Source organism: Pecten maximus, chromosome 4 (genome assembly GCF_902652985.1).
Source record: "Pecten maximus chromosome 4, xPecMax1.1, whole genome shotgun sequence".
NCBI classification, from domain to species: Eukaryota; Metazoa; Mollusca; class Bivalvia; order Pectinida; family Pectinidae; genus Pecten; species Pecten maximus.
The window spans coordinates 29,965,019-29,982,752 of record NC_047018.1 but is presented as its reverse complement, the minus strand read 5'-3'; the positions used below and the strand labels follow the sequence as shown (position 1 = coordinate 29,982,752).

General features: G+C 36.3%; 1 protein-coding gene across 1 annotated transcript; it reads right to left on the bottom strand.

Annotated features, from left to right (window-relative positions):
- Window positions 1–8,800: 8,800 nt before the first annotated feature.
- Window positions 8,801–15,304, bottom strand: LOC117325782 (coiled-coil domain-containing protein 24-like). Its single transcript, XM_033882237.1, has 9 exons — window positions 14,990–15,304; window positions 13,814–13,991; window positions 13,434–13,591; window positions 13,027–13,094; window positions 12,781–12,874; window positions 12,066–12,158; window positions 11,499–11,626; window positions 11,065–11,167; window positions 8,801–10,649 (listed from the first exon to the last, which is right to left on the bottom strand). Exons 2-9 carry the CDS (start codon window positions 13,964–13,966, stop codon window positions 10,355–10,357), a joined length of 1,092 nt encoding a protein of 363 aa, XP_033738128.1. The 5' UTR covers window positions 13,967–13,991; window positions 14,990–15,304; the 3' UTR covers window positions 8,801–10,354.
- Between the last annotated feature and the right edge of the window lie 2,430 nt (window positions 15,305–17,734).

Sequence of the window (17,734 nt, the reverse complement as noted above, 5' to 3'; positions counted from 1 at the left end):
GAACCCTTCCGATCACTCCGTGTCAGTGAGATATTGAGACCGACACACGCTACCTACCTGTACTAGGCTAAATACAGCGAGTCTCTCTTGATAGTAAAACATGGTGATGAATATTTACTTGAATGTACAGCAGTATTTACTCATAGAATTTTATATATAGACAAATACTATCGATCAAGACCAAATATTATTAAGTTTAACGAACTAATGAACATAACTAATGAATATATAACTAATGTTAAAAAACTAATGAAAATGTTACTATCATCAGAGTAATTAATAACATGATTTGTCCTCCTTGATAAGAATGAAAATGTTTTGTTGAGAAACAGTGCTGTGTATCAACTACGAACACTACTTAAATTGTATATATTATATTGTAGATAGGGTTTTTCTCTCTACATCATGTCAGTGTGTGAAAAGAGAATAAAATGAATTTGAATTTTTCCAACCATAAGAGTAAAACGATGGAAAATTCAAAAATTAGTGTTGAATTCGTTTCATTTTTCAAAAAACAATCTTGTTGGCCCGGATGGAAGGGCACGAAGGGTCTTATTGTGGGATGAAACCAGAGTACCCGGGGAAAACCCCGCGGTCAGGCAGGTGACCCCATACCTTTTCACATCTTATCGGGAAATCGAACCCCGGTCGCCTTGGTGGAAGAAAAGTCTGTTACCACTGTGCCACCCGACCACCCTACAAATACAGAGGAAAAACTATAAATGTATTATGTACCTTAAATTAAAACTAAGCTACATAATTATATGAATTTGCGATCTCCCATACATATCTGGCAGTACACCCAACAGCCGACACTTTTAATTTTACTGTAATGTGATAAACATTTACTCTACAAGAAACAAGGAAAAACAAGGTACCCACCATAACGAACTTTATTGGTTATATATGTTATGATTATGTAAGACTGATATTTTCTTCTTTTCCTTCCCTCCCGTTTTCCTTTGAGTTTCAATGACAGGGGGATTCTACACATGATTTTTAGAGTCTAAGAAGAATTTTCTGTGAACAAGAAATAGCGATAACAAACTCTTTATGTGTCAAAATCAAAGATGACCGCCTGTTGCCATGTTGCTTTGAAATCAGTCTCAAAATTCAATATGCACAACATTCACAACTAGGGACAATGGGGAAACTACGGATTAAACGAGAAAGATCCGTACAGTACGTTCTGAGAAATAGCGGTAACAAACTTCTACCTGCTTCAAATTCACAATGGCCGCCTATCAGCCATTTTGTTTCCGATCAGACTCAAAATTCGATATGCACAATTAGATCCGTAGTACTTGATGAGAAATATTGGCAACAAGAATTCTTACGGACGACGGACGAAATGCAATTTGAATAGCCCACCTTCATCACATGGGCTAAACACCCAAGATATGCAATGCATTTGAGCCAAACAATTCAAGATCATCCTCAACAGATGGTTTAAGAGAGCAGGCAATAACCGCTAGCCAGTCAACATGCATATCCAACTTTAACGAAAAACGAATTGCTCTGTTTACAGGATAGGAGAAAGTAGTAAGTTTGAGACATCCATTCATAAAAGGGATGTCACTGTCATGTTATGACCCCATACGGATGTCTCTGTAAAGTTGTGACATATGCGGATGTCTCTGAAACATTGTGACCCCATATGGATATCACCGTCATGTTGTGACCCATACGGATATCTCTGTAACGTTGTGATCCATACGGATGTCACCGTCATTCTGTGACGAGGTTCACTTTTTGTCAGTTGCGAATTGCGAGTTGGAAAATGCGAGTTGCGAGTTGGAAAATGCGAGTTGCGAGTTGGAAAATGCGAGTTTCGAGTTGGAAAATGCGAGTTGCGAGTTAGCTCATTACATTTTCACATTAGTGTCTTCAACATTTAAATATAAAAATTAGCACATCATATCGCAGAATACTAGCAATTGGCAATTGCAATAGATATTTTATATACGACTTATCTGGTATACTATATGTATATGTACGATGACCGATAGCAGCCTGGCACTAGAAAGTAAAAAATATCTGACCTTACAGTTCCCCTTTATGTCATTTTGTGTCACTTTATGTTCCCCTTTTTGAGCATGGGAAAAAAATGTCTGTAATTTACTTGACAGTCAGAAAAACAACACTTACGAACGTTGTACGTTTACGATCAGTTTTGCTATTGATGAAAAAAGATGACCGAGTGCATGAGACAATTTTTATTTTCAAATGTAGAGTTTCCTGTTAGCGCAGATTTTGAAATAAAAATTGCAGTATGTCAGTGCATGGGTACTTCGGCAGAATTAGTTAATGGCCTGTTTTCACCTGATAATGATTACAGATGGCATTACATTGCATCATTCAGGCGCGGATCCAGGAATTTGAAAAGATGGGGGGTCCAGTAATCTAGTGGTAAACAATTTTCCTCGTTCGAAAAGGGGGGGGGGGGGGGTTCTGACCCCAGGAACCCCCTCCCCCTCTTGGATCGGCTAGTGTCATTGTTCAGTCCAATATCAAGGCTTTAAACAAGGCATACATGTGACGGGATTAAATATTTACAGACCACATAAGTGTTGAGAGACACATACCAGCCATGATACTGGAGCTGGACAAGTCTGGTTTGTTTTCAGATAAAACAATGCGACCATTAATGTACATGTAGTTCAAACATTTATATTAGATATACTATCTTCAATAAAATAATGGGGAATTGTATTGTATGTTAATTCTTAGGGCCTATTTTAATACAACACTAAACTGTGCCACTCTAAAATGTCTTATCCCTTGGGTGTAATGGTAATGGAAATTCTATTATCATGGGTTATAAATACGAGGCCTAATATCCTTATTTCTTTCCTCAGAATGATCAACCGGCAACACGTGGTTCATATCTTTAGAATTGAATCGCAATTAATTAAGGAACTGGGATATTAATTATATAAATATTCACAAATTGCATCCTGATAAGACGACTCAGTATTTAAAATTCTACAGAGCCGACAATGTCGAGTAATTTTGATCTACCTATAAAAAGATTATACTTTTGCACAAATATAAAATAAGTTAGATACTCTCTGCTTTTAACGCCCTTCAAAAAAAAACTCCTACTAATAACTTTTTAACTTAAAATAATCTCGCATTTTGCAACTCGAAACTCGCATGGATCCGCCCATTTGTTTTGATATCTATTTCCTAGGTTTTAACGATAAAATGAAGCATACGATGAAAATCACAGGCTTTCGGGAGTTGTATGCTTTAAAGACTAACATTTTGTAATGAAAACATAAAGAATGGCATTTTGTAACTCGCAACTCGCATTTTGCAACTCGCAACTCGCATTTTGCAACTCGCAACTCGCATTTTGTAACTCGCAACTCGCATTTTGCAACTCGCAACTCGCATTTTGTAACTCGCAACTCGCATTTTGAAAAAAAAAGGCAAAAACAAACAAACAAAATTATTCGGGGGAGGGGGAGGGAGGGAGAGAGGCGTCATTTCCCTCTGCACCTTCAAGCACGCATGTCTCTCCACACTAGACGTGCCACTGTATGATACCTGATCCCTATGGTATAATGGTGATGAAAATTCTTTTAATGCGAAGTCTGATATACTAATTTCTTTTCCTCAGAATGTACAAACGGCTCCGGCGTGGTTAATATTTTTAAGGAAATGGGATGTTAATTATATAGATATTTATAAATATCGTCCTGATCAGAGGCGTAGGAAGTCGTCAAAAAGAATGTGTGTGTGTGTGTGTGTGTGTGTGTGTGTGTGTGTGTGGTGTTTGTGTGTGGAGGGGGAGGGGGGGGGGGGAGGAGTTGGTAACCCTAAATTGTACGCACTAAACAAATGATAATCGTATGCCATCTCCGCAAAGTTAACCAATAATTATCATTTCAACATCCCGATGATAATTCATGTAATACAAAATAAGTTATTTACTCCAATCAGGATATAGTATTTATAGTGAAACATTAATCACAGTAATCCTAACGAAAAGACCAAGCAAATGGTGATATACAATTTATAGAGAATATTGAATGGTTTCCCGTTTGATATAACATATTTCATGAGCATGACAGAATATCGAAATATTCTGTCATACGAGTGAAATGTACGCTATATTTAACGGGAAACCATTCAATTTTCTTTTTATTGCATTCCATAAACTTAAAACAAAATTAAGAACATCAAAAAATTTACAGTGTCAAAAAGTGCGGGAGTCAGTAATGACGTCATTTCTTAATTAAAATAATCTGTTGCGTGACGAATTGTGTATATATTTCCTTGTTACGGAAAGGACGTACAATCATATGTAAGTAAGTTGTACAACTTTTGTCCAATCCATTTGCTTTTATCTGCAATAAAATTGATTTAAACTAAACACATTTTTCAAGTTTTTCATTTTTTTTTCTTTCTTTTTTTCAGGATATTATTTCCATAATTAATCGTCCTAGGGTCAAGAAAACAAGTCGGAGATCTGGGGGAAATACTTATTTTTTTCTGAATTATGTTTTCAGGATGTACTCTTCAATGTTTACTAAAAAGAAAACAGTGCAGGAATCCGGGGGACGTCCCAGAAGCTCTTGATAAAATGGTGTATTATTTCATCATATTGCTGAAGTTTCATGATCACATTTTTCCTACTTTAATTTTCGCGATTTTCTTACTAAAATTTCAGAGTTAACTGTTTAGCGGCCGTGGGACATTAAAGAAAATGAAGCGGGGATCTCAGAGCAGCCCACGACCATTTAGTTTAAAATGCAGCTAATAAAACGATAATATCTCTTGTGATTGTCTTTAAAAGTGTATATGTCCATACAAACTTCCAGAAATGCGGAGTTTTCAGATTACATAGAACACATAAGATCGTTTTCTCTTTTAATTTGTTGTTGTGCATTCCTTGTTTTAGATTTGCAAAGGCTAAGGCAGCAGGATATTGTTTCGATCGTAAGTAAAGGGTACATGTAGACATTCTAAACAGGGAGAAAGTGACAATGGAAATGAGTGAAATATTACCCCCATATGAGAAACGGAAACAATTTAATGTTATTGTAATTTACATAAACATCACCTTTAGATGTCATTGCTAGGAGATAATCTTTTACTCACTTCCTGTTGAAATCGACAAACTATAGCCATTGTGTTGAAAATGAGACCTATTCCATACTCCCTCTATTGTTATATATACATGTACATATATATATGTGTGTTATGGTAAAGTATCAAAACTGTATAAGTCTGATTTGGGGCGTAGCTCCGAATTTTCATCTTTTTTCATTTTTATAATTATGTTTACCCAATATATGATTTGCAGTGCTATCTGATGATGGAATTCTTTGTTATATCTTTTGCGAAAAAATGGTCACTTGGCAAATTTTAGGGCAGGGGGGCACCCCCGCCTGGATCCGCCCATTTGTTTTGATATCTATTTCCTAGGTTTTAACGATAAAATGAAGCATACGATGAAAATCACAGGCTTTCGGGAGTTGTATGCTTTAAAGACTAACATTTTGTAATGAAAACATAAATAATGGCATTTTGTAACTCGCAACTCGCATTTTGTAACTCGCAACTCGCATTTTGCAACTCGCAACTCGCATTTTGCAACTCGCAACTCGCATTTTGTAACTCGCAACTCGCATTTTGTAACTCGCAACTCGCATTTTGCAACTCGCAACTCGCATTCTGCAACTCGCAACTCGCATTCTGCAACTCGCAACTCGCATTTTGTAACTCGCAACTCGCATTTTCCAACTCGCAACTCGCATTTTCCAACTCGCAACTCGAATTTTCCAACTCGCAACTCGCAACTCGAAGAAAAGAAACCCTCTTCTGTGACCCCATACGGATGTCACCGTCATGTTGTGATCCCATACGGAGGTCTCTGTAACGTTGTGACCCCATACGGATGTCACTGTCATGTTGTGACCCCATACGGATGTCACCGTCATGTTGTGATCCCATACGGATGTCATCGTCATGTTGTGACCCCATACGGATGTCTCTGTCATGTTGTGACCCCATACGGATGTCATCGTCATGTTGTGACCCCATACGGATGTCACTGTCATTCTGTGACCCCATACGGATGTCACCGTCATGTTGTGACCCCATACGGATGTCACTGTCATTCTGTGACCCCATACGGATGTCACCGTCATGTTGTGACCCCATACGGATGTCACTGTCATTCTGTGACCCCATACGGATGTCATCGTCATGTTGTGACCCCATACGGATGTCACTGTCATGTTGTGACCCCATACGGATGTCACTGTCATGTTGTGACCCCATACGGATGTCACTGTCATGTTGTGACCCCATACGGATGTCATCGTCATGTTATGACGCCATAAGGATGTCATCGTCATGTTGTGACCCCTATACGGATGTCACTGTCATGTTGTGACCCCATACGGATGTCATCGTCATGTTGTGACCCCTATACGGATGTCATCGTCATGTTGTGACCCCTATACGGATGTCACTGTCATGTTGTGACCCCATACGGATGTCACCGTCATGTTGTGACGCCATACGGATGTCACTGTCATGTTGTGACCCCATACGGATGTCACCGTCATGTTATGACGCCATACGGATGTCATCGTCATGTTGTGACCCCATACGGATGTCACCGTCATGTTGTGACCCCATACGGATATCTCTGTAACGTTGTGATCCATACGGATGTCACTGTCATTCTGTGACCCCATACGGATGTCACTGTCATGTTGTGACCCCATACGGATGTCACTGTCATGTTGTGACCCCATACGGATGTCACCGTCATGTTGTGACCCATACGGATGCCACTGCCATGTACCTTAATCAAACAGATGTTACTCACATGACTTTTACAGTTGACATTGTTCTGTGACCTATATAGGTGATTCATCCCGTAACATATACGGGTGATCGCCCTGTAACCGATATGGATTTGATTATTTATATGGATATTTGTCCTGTGAACTATATGGGTAATATTCCTGTGACTTATATGGGTAATTGTCCTTTGAAATATATTGGTGATTGTCCTGTGACCTATATGGCCGACTACCCGAGACCTATATCGGTGTGATTGTCATATGGCTAATATGGGTGAATGGTCTGGGCTGTATTGGTGCGACTGTCCTGCGACCTATATGGGTGATTGGCCCGAGGTCTACATTTGTATATGAGTGTAATTGTCATGTAAACTATATGGGCGATTGTTCTGTGACCTGTATGGTCATGATTGTCCTGTGACCTACATGGGCGATTGTCCTGTGACATATATGGATGATTGGTCTGAGATGTATAAGGTCATGATAGTTCTATGACCTATATGAGTGATTTGTTTGCCATATTTCATTGACTCCATCACTAACTTATTGATTTTCTTTTCGTAAAGAGAAAATGACCTTGTTACCACAGTCCACTACACACCGTGGCCATGTAATTACGATTACTTATAAAAGTAGAAAGTACTGGTATGGTTTATTATCCACTCTTTTCCATTATGAGTGGTGGGAAGTCCAGCGAGTTACCCTACAGTGTAGATGTTACATGTACCTGTGTGAACAAGTACTTATCATAAACAGGAAATTTGTTCTCACTGTTTATAGTGTGAAAGAACCTGAAAAACTCATTCCTTCCGAGCATCATGACAGAAATCGAACTCAGGTCTCTGGTGGTTAACTCCTGGTCTTCCAGCTCAAGCAAAGAGGAATGCCGAGTCAGCAGAGTGACAGACACTGTATCTAATACTATGTACAAGTCACACTAAACAGCTCCTTTTACAAATAAATCACAGAAATAACCATTTAAATGTTACAAGAGGTCCATGGACCTTAATGGTCATCTTACTTTAAAGACCCTGATTGTGTAATACTGTATATTGGTCATGGCAGCCATCTCTGAGCAAACATCATCATCTTGGACCTCTGAGCAAACCCCAAAAAAGAATAACAGTAGTTGGTCAGAGTCATCTCGGGATCATTTCAGGTAAATGTGAGTTGAATCCCACTGGAGGAACTTGAGATGAAGTTTGAAATGTGTGTTTCAAAATGGTTGCCATGGGAGCTCGAGACCAACATGGATTTCAGACCAACCTTAAAAGTAACAACACTTGGTAAGGACAATCTAAGGATTGTTTCAGGAACATTTGAGCTAAATCTCAATACTGGAACTTGAGAAGAAGCTTGAAATGTATTTTCAAAGTGGCGTCCATGGTGGCCATCTTCGATTTCAGACATCCCAAAAATTGTTCAGGATCATCTCAGAATCATTTTAGACAAGTTTGAGCCAAACAGGAGTGAAGAAGAAGTTTGAAATGTGTTTTTCAAAATTGTGATCATGGCAGCCAATTTGGATTTTGGGCTGACCCAAAAATAACAAAACTTGGTCAAGACCATCCTCAGATCATCTCAGGAAAGTTAGAGCTGAATCCCACTGGTGGAACTTGAGAAGAAGTTTAAAATAGGTGTTATTCAGGAAAACTATGATTGCATAATTATCTTATAAAACGGCCACTGTGGCCGCACATTGTAGCTTCCCTTCCTTACATCCCCACCTATTTCCAGTTTGATGGCACCCATCAAACTGGGGAATTCAGTTTAAAATATGTTTTACAAGATGGAAGCCGTATTGTGTTTCAGACTCACCCCAAAAATAGCAACACTTGGTCAGAATCATATATCAGGATTATTTCAGGCAAGTTTGAGTTGAATCCCACCAGTGAAAAGTTTACAGACGGAGCATGATCCTGACCCTTCAGGTCAGATGACCTACTGTTAATAAAAATTATAAACACAATACCTATATACAGGCTGTAATTGCTGTATTGACAGGTGTCCATTTGTACAATAACAGGTGTCTTATTGTCAAACCAATCACACAAGTGGAAAATTATTGTAACAAAAATAACTTAATCATGCAGCATTATACATAGCATATTATCTTATACATATTAAACTATAAACAATTTCCATATGGTTATTGGTTGAACAAAGCACACTTGGTCCCTTATAGTTGACAGACATACAATGATTGTATTACTTATACATATCAATACTGATAAATATCATTGATAACAAATGTACATGACTCAATGTTATGCTCTTCAATTCATAGATAATTAAAAATTATCCAACATATGACGGAAGCTTGATATCGTAAACTTTATTAAAAAAATGACAAATCTATTCTTCTGTGTCTTCGGATGATCAATATGGCTTTCCTATTGTAGGAATTACATATAAATCCAGCATCTTGTTATATACACACAGGTATTTATCAACAATACAGTGCCTCAGACATTCCACAGTAGTATTGTTATCACACTGTTTATAGTAATGATTTTGGGCTTTATGTCCACAATACTCTCTTATTGATACCAGGTTTCTCTGGAAGGAACTGGTATATAATACTTAACACTATACCCTGTCAATTCAGGCTCAGTAACATACACATAAAACTAAATGGTGACTAGGATAACATAAATGATAAAACACAAACACATCAATACTAGATTGTTTAACAAAGGTCTATAATCATCACATCATTTCTCTCAATGCTTTCAACAAAGGTTACTTATCAGTAATTGGACAGGCTGAAGAATTAGAAACAGACAAATAACTTAGAAACAGACAAATAACTTACTGCTCTAAGTTACTAATGACCTTGATCAATTACAATACCTGTAAAACAGTGGGGTTTTTTTTGTGATGTACTAGAAATCAGACAATAAGCTGAAGCAAGGTATACTTAAAAAAAAATCTGATGTAATTTGTGCAGGTTCTTATAACTCGATAAGTGTCACGATTTTTTTCAGGTGTGTATTATAGTTACTGGATGTTAATGAATGAACATGAATGTTATTTTTATTTCTATTCTTTTTCACTTAAAGGGAAAAAAAATGGAAATTATTCAGATTTCTACAAAACTAAGTAGATTTAAATTTCTTCTTATGTTTCACAAACATAAAACATAAAAAAGCTAATGAAAAACACAAAATAATGGACAGATCAAGTCCATTGAGGTAGTACCATAGCGTACAATACTATGGCAAAATTAAGAATTTCAAATTCTGATATTAAGGCAGGGTGACCTTGAAAGTCAAAATATGCAACAAAGAACAGAACAGTTTAAATGATGTCACATTCCTCATGTATCACGGCAGTCTAACACCATTCTCCTAAACCTCTGAGCAGATGTAGGTCGCTGAGACTTAGCTGATGATGGTGGCGTTGGAAGCATATTTGTACTGGGAGACAAATCTGTAATGTTACCTGAGGCCATATCGACAGACACAAGTTTGGCTCGAGCCGGACTCAAATCTCTATGCCTCATTTTCACCCTACCTCCGGCACTTTTAGGCAGAATTTTCTCGAGAATTTGTACTGAAATTTTCATCAGTTGACACAGCATTGTCACCTTTATCTGTCACATTGTCTGTCATCATTATCATGTGTGACGCCTTCATTGGTCCTTGTCTGGTCCCTGGGGAGGTTTTTTTACTAGCACTATATCCTCCATCCTTAGTCTTTAGAAGGGACTGATCAGTTCTAGTACCCTTAGGGCTGTTGGGACTGCCTGGACTAGTTACATCAGGCACAGTAACACCTACAGGTGGGGACCTGGCATCCTGAGCTACAGGAAGAGGTCGTCTGAAAAAATAGTAAGAAATAATTCATCACCAGACATTACTACTACAAGATTTGCACAGAGGTGGATGTGGGCCTGAGTAGCTATATAAACAGATCTCACAACCAAATTCCAATTTTTAAAGCAATGTATAAATTTGTGCAGAGTTTAAATTTCATCAACAAATATTTTTTAAGAATGGAATTGAGAAGGTATTTATAGAAATAAAACATCTTTCAATTATTCATACATTACAGCAAGGATTCCTGATGATAAAGTGGAAAACAGTTTAAAGTAAGAAATCCCAAGTCGTCTACTTCTTCTCAGTATTAAAAAATTCTAAAGTTTAACACACATTTTAGATATCATCGCTAGTGAAATACATGGTTAAATACATGGTGAAATACATGATTAAAGAATACATTTTGGTGTACAAACCTAATTGCTTGTGGTGCAAAGGGAGCCCTGACTTGAGGCGGTTTCTTTGGCACTCCATCTACCAACAAGGACTTCTCCATTTTGGAGCGTTCTTGTTGTAAATCTGTAACATCAACATTGGAAACATATTGAAAACTTTCTAGAAAATTGTGCTAGAACATATAAACTCCAGCATACAGACAAGTACGTACATTACTGATGATGGTTGGGTAACAAGTAAATGTAGTGATTCAGACTTTGTTCACTGTTGGAATCGATAAAATTTTACGTAGATTGAATGGATGAATTCATCATCAAAGAAGAAAAAATCTTACACCAATTTACTATGGCATAAAGTCCAAATATGTACAACAATATATTTCCATGTATTTCCACAAATGTTTTATTTTCCACGGATGGACCATTTCATATGTTAAAAAATTAGTAACTCTGACCTGCTATAGTGGGTTCTCTGGAGAAGGTACCCTGTACCTCCGCCCTGTATGTTGCCTCATCCTCGAGACATTCTTGAAGAAACTTGATGTCCTTCAGCAACATCCTCGTCTCCTCTTCTAATGTAGATCTGTAAAAACACTCCTCAGTTAGAAGTTCTATGTGTTATGACAGTGAACCTATATTAATACTAAATTGTTATGAAGGCTGTCCATAAGTAAGGCTAAGAAACTGCTTAAAACTGCTTACAACACTGAACTGTTAAGGCTAAGGAACTTCTAATGGAATGCCTTCTAATTTGACTTGGGCATATATAACTTGTGTGTGACAGATCATGTATATGTCTACAACACAAAAAGTGGATACATCTGGAGTTTATATTTCCACAATTTTCTTATTAATGTACATTCCTAAAGTGATGATGTTCAAACAAAACTGGTAATACGGCAGGTTTGATCCCAAATGATTGATTACTACAAAATATTTCAGTAGACTGACTGCATCATATTTTACAATTTTTAAATGTTAAAGTAATGTAGATTTCCTGTTTATACAAAATCAATGACTACCTTAAATGTTGTACAACTTCATCAAAATGTAAAAAGTTGAGTTTATCGTTCATTGAATCAATTTCTTCACTCAATGTTGATGCTGCAGAAATTCTGAAAAAAAAAAAATAGACTTTCAATACAAGTAAAGCTGTATACATGTACAATACTGCTGGCAATTGGTCCAATATTTAAGAATAATTATCATATCTTCAGAATCAATCAATATTCTACTAACGCTTCAAATGTGTGCCAAAATTATGAAAGGCTAAAGTAAAATATAATCTGCTAACAAAAACACAAACTCAGTAACCACCATTAGTATTGCCAAAGTGTTTTAAAACACTTCATCGACTATGACAAAAACACTTGAATTCTGACAGGATAATACAATCAAGGGATATCTTATGTCTATTTCATCTCAAATTACTTAAGAAAGATAAACAATAACATTTAAAAAAAATTTAAACTTGCTTCGTCTCTTCAACGAAATGTGGTCATTTTTATCTCCAAATTTCTTATTAGGGAAACATGCATCATGATGTCATCATGATACTGCTGTAAAATACGTACTCTGTGACATCATTATAATTAAATGTAGGCCAATAAACCCACATCAGTCACATCACATGGTTAAGTAGTAAACCATCACATATGTGAATTAATTGTTCACACTTTGAAGATTACAGATGATATGGATCTCCAATATATGTCATCACTATCACTAGTATGGTACCTGTCACTTCCTGTGGGTGTCACGATCATTGGTGTCTCTGAACCATCCCTTGAACGTGCAGTCCCTGGTCTGGACCGACAGCGGGATCCTGAACCTAAAATACACAGCAGACCACAAGACTTAATGAGAAATAATAAGGATACTTGTACACTGGTCTCTTGTTGTGTTCAGTAGATTCATTTCATTTCATTTTTCCAATAAAAACTTTTTAAAATAAACATGAAATGCTAGTAACATAAAACTTACGGGCAGTATCCATGGCATAATCAATGATTTCTGTGTTGTGTCTGGCTTCAAGCAATCTGTCTGGATTACTGGTACCGTAACAAAAATACAAATAAAGTTAAAATGAAATCAAAGGAAAAGGTATTACACAAGTCTGGTACACACCCCAGGTAAACTAAAACTATTTCAGGTGGCGAGATTTACCACACCATGACAGATTATGTGAAATACTGTTGGGTAATTAAACTATATAACCTGAATACTTCATTTTATAGAACTCCCCCATCTTGAAATTAACATCACAAATGTGTTATTGATTATGAAGTTGTTGATTTCTTTCAAAATCTTACTGCAATTAAAGTACATGTACAGCCAAATACTCAGGTTTATCGACACAATAAATACATGAAATGGCAGAGTACACCTACACTCCATTATTTTTGGCCTTATCACGGATGTTTTCCACAAAGAAGTTGATTTCTTGTATTAGTCGATCGCGTAGTCCTGGTGGCTCTGGCAGTTTCACACGCTGATTATCATTAGTTTCATCTCTATAGTCTCTCCATATCTCAAGCAATACATCAATCTGTGAAAACATATTAAAGTTTACAGATTAATTATAAAACATGCATTAATTACTTTGAAAAAAAAGACATGCTTAAAATGTAAGTTTTCCAGGTTGATGAATCATGTATATAACCATGGGGGGGGGGGGAATGTAAAAATAATAAACTTAACTTTTATAAATTAATTCAGTTAATCATTATTTAATATTTATAATTAGTGTTTTTTTTATCACAGTATTTACCTCCTGGTGCAACTCCAGGCTTTGGTCAACCATTGATTCCCCCAGCAGATTTTTGATTTCATCCTGTTCATGTTTTGGGACATGTTGTTCCACAAGTTGCCACAATGAAATGGGTGGATTGTAACCCTGGAGATCGAAAGGTGGTTCATCCATCTTGCTATATGGCCATTCTATAAATCTGTAACAAAAGTACATTGTGATTGATATTTCTATGAAACATAATGGACAATCTGTTTGTCAACAGTAAATCATTAATTTAGTCATAAGAAAAGCTCTACTGAGCTAAAGTTACAATGTTTAATAGATTAACAAATATATTTTCGAAAGTCAAACACAGTACACACACGCCCTCACATGTAGGTTAGACATGATATGTAGCTCCTACGATATCATAATTTTATTCCTACACAAAGTTATAATAACAGTGCCAGACCCGAGAGGGGTTGGTATATAATACCCTATTGTAGAGGTATACCTAGAACATGTAGGCACATTGCCAGAGGTTAATCTAGACTGCTGTATTACTACCGAAATTATAGGTAGTATATTCCCCACTGATGGTGTTTCCCCCTTTTGAATTAAAACAATTTCCCCATCAAGAAAAATCATATAAAACAGGGGGAAATTCTCCAAAAACTGGGGAAATCCCCCAAATTTTGATGAAATATGCAAGAATTATATAATTATGGAACAGCTATAAGAAGTTTAGAGAATAACTCAAACAATTAAGCCACTGCAGCCCTTCATTTCCCCTAAATTTCATAATGGGTAGTATTCCCCAAATCCTTGATTAACCCCTGATCGCATAAGTAATTGATTAAACCACAGGGCATGTCTATTATTATATCAAAAAATTAGCCAGAAATACCTATATATAAAGACTACAGTAGACATGCCCCAGTGATTAAACCCAGGGAATCCCAGAGAAAACCCAACTCGGTGAAAAGCATGTTGAACCATAACATAGTTTTATCACGTGGTGTTTATACAATATCACTATATATCTATATAGTATGATGCAAGTAAAACTTTCATTAAAAGTTATTTTGGTGAAATTAACTGAGAGTGCACAATTGTTGTCATAGTTGTTAGGGAAACCAAAGCAGACGATGTCAGGTTCCAGCGGCTGACCTAGATCAAAGGAGTTTGTATGACTTCTTTAACATAACTACTTACATGGCAAATACAGTATTTAATTTTTCACGAGCCTTCTTCCATTCTATCCGTACATTCCAGCAAGTGATTCTTGCATCAAAATAGTTAACGCAGGTCAGTAGAAGGTAACCGCCATCTTGAAATTCCTGTGTTGAACAAACAAAATGACTACAATATATATTCTGGTCATAATTTATCACTTAGTAAATTATCAATAATTATGGTATATATATCATACATTAATAACGAATTAAATGATGTTTGGAATTGAAATTTGTCAAAATGGACTCGTTATTTAAAGCCTACAACATCCATACAATTAACGGAACTTTATAACAGGTAAGAAAAACATATGAGCACCAAGTACCTGTTAAAGAACGACAACTCATGCATAGGTCAAATAAGAGGTTGCACACCACAAATGTATGGACATCAAGTCTAACTTAGTTGGTGCTTCTTTTTTCATATATAAAGATAATAAAAACAGAGCAGTTTGCTTACTTATTTGACACAAATCCAAAATACACCATCTCCAAGCGGCCTTCCCAAGTATTATAATTCTCCAGGGAACACTTTATACAAAAGATCTGGTCAAATGTCTTGGTGATACAATAAAAAACAGATAATCAAAGTCGACTAAACAAAGTGAAAGATTTGACTTATCTGTTGGTTCCACTTAACCATGTTTCTATGTAAGGATAACATTAATGAATCAATTTCACTGATTTCTACCTTATATTATATAATGTATTAAATTCAAACGTATTCAAGTGTTAGCATTTAACGCGTAAAACATAACATTAAACATGTTAGTATTTAATATGTTACATGTTTAATTAACATGTAACACTTAAATATATTACTTGGTATTCAATGTGTTAAAAGTTATTAAGTTAAAATTAAACGTGTTGAATTTTTTACTTAGCAAACATTTAACGTGATAAACAGCTTTGTTAGTTTAATGCGTTAAAGGTTGTAGTTGTTGTTTCAATACGTTGAAATGACTAAAAGAACAGACCAATTGAATTTGTTTTATGTCTCCCATTTGAATCATTTCACTGTTATAAGTCTAGCACTATAAATGCACATGTATGTAATTTAGTGGCTTAGACATGGACTGCATAAGAAATAACAAAATAATATCTTTATCAGTATCGGTGCAATTCAGTAAGTGAACATATATTTTATACTATGAAAAGATTAGCCAATCGTTGTCATTATAATCAGGAACTAAAGCCAGTCACAGGTTCAGATTTTTCCACACTCCTCCTGGACTCTCCTCAGTTTCTGTCTCTGAATGATTTAAAATCAGCCTGGCTTTAGAATTAAAAAAAAGATATGTATATATATTACATGCTTTTACATCATGTTTTTCATTCTCTTCCAGAGAAGGGGCTGCGGTGGCCGAGTGGTTAAGGTGTACCGACACTTTATCACTAGCCCTCCACCACTGGGTTGCGAGTTCGAAACCTACGTGGGGCAGTTGCCAGGTACTGACCATAGGCCGGTGGTTTTTCTCCGGGTTATTCTCCAGCTTTCCTTCACCTCCAAAACCTGACACGTCCTTAAATGACCCTGGCTGTTAATAGGACGTTAAACAAAAACAAACCAAACCAAACTCTTCCAGGACCACTGTCGCCTGCAGTCTGCTGCTCGCTGCCCACCAACAGGACCCTTCCCATTTTATTTTGGTTTCAGGTGGTCCTATTGAAGAGGTCTCTACGTGGTAGGACTGGTATAGCTGTATTAAATACGAATGTCCCTGGCTGTTAATGAGGACGTTAAACGAAAACAAACAAAGAAACAAGTATTAAATCACCCTCTTTATTTTTGCAGGATAATTGATTTTGAAATAGTAAGTCTGATTACTTTGATGCTGAACTTTTACACTAGGGCAGGGGCTTATTTAAGGATAAATTTGGGTACATATAAATGTATATTATGGTACATATATGTATATTTATGTGGGCTGGCTAACATCCTCATAAATGTCTCTCTTTGAATGAAGGGAAATGTATTGTATTTGTACCAGTTCTAATAATTTCTTGTCCGAGACATTATTTCTAAACCATTAAGATATTTGAAGGGAAATTGCAGTATACTTGAGTCACTTGAAGCTAATGTGCAATGCACTTTTTTTCTAATCATTTCTTGTTTGGGCAATAATTTTTCAGAAACATTAAGACCCCTGTGACTTCCGTAATTAGTAAGAGAGTAAGAAAAGTAGTCATATCTTGTGTTGAGAAGGAATAAATAAATATTGGAAAATAACAAAAAGTTGTTATTTATTTTATGAGAATAATCTTTGATATTTGAAAGAGTTATTGCCCTTTGTTTATTTCAGTAATTTCCTTCATTGGTATATTCATATTTCTAGATCATTTTGCAGATCACTCGTTAATTGGTAGTAAATAAAGTTAATTTGATATACATATAATTTTTTTCAATTTGAAGAGCCTATCATCTGATGATGGTTTGGGCTGAAAATACTGGAGGGATATTTCTCAAACTTGACTCAGTCTGATCAGGAAAATGAAATAGCAAACAGGTAAGTTAGAGCTGAATCCCACCGGTGGAACTTGAAAAGTTTGAAATGTGAAGTTTACGCATGGCGGACAACTACTGATGGAGCACACTGATCATACTGGTCAAGAGATTAATGAATAATAACAGACTAAAGCACTGAAAGACATTGAAACTATTAACGCAGCAATCACAACCTAGCTGTACATGTGTTGGTGGATCATTATCAGCACTCTAGCAGCT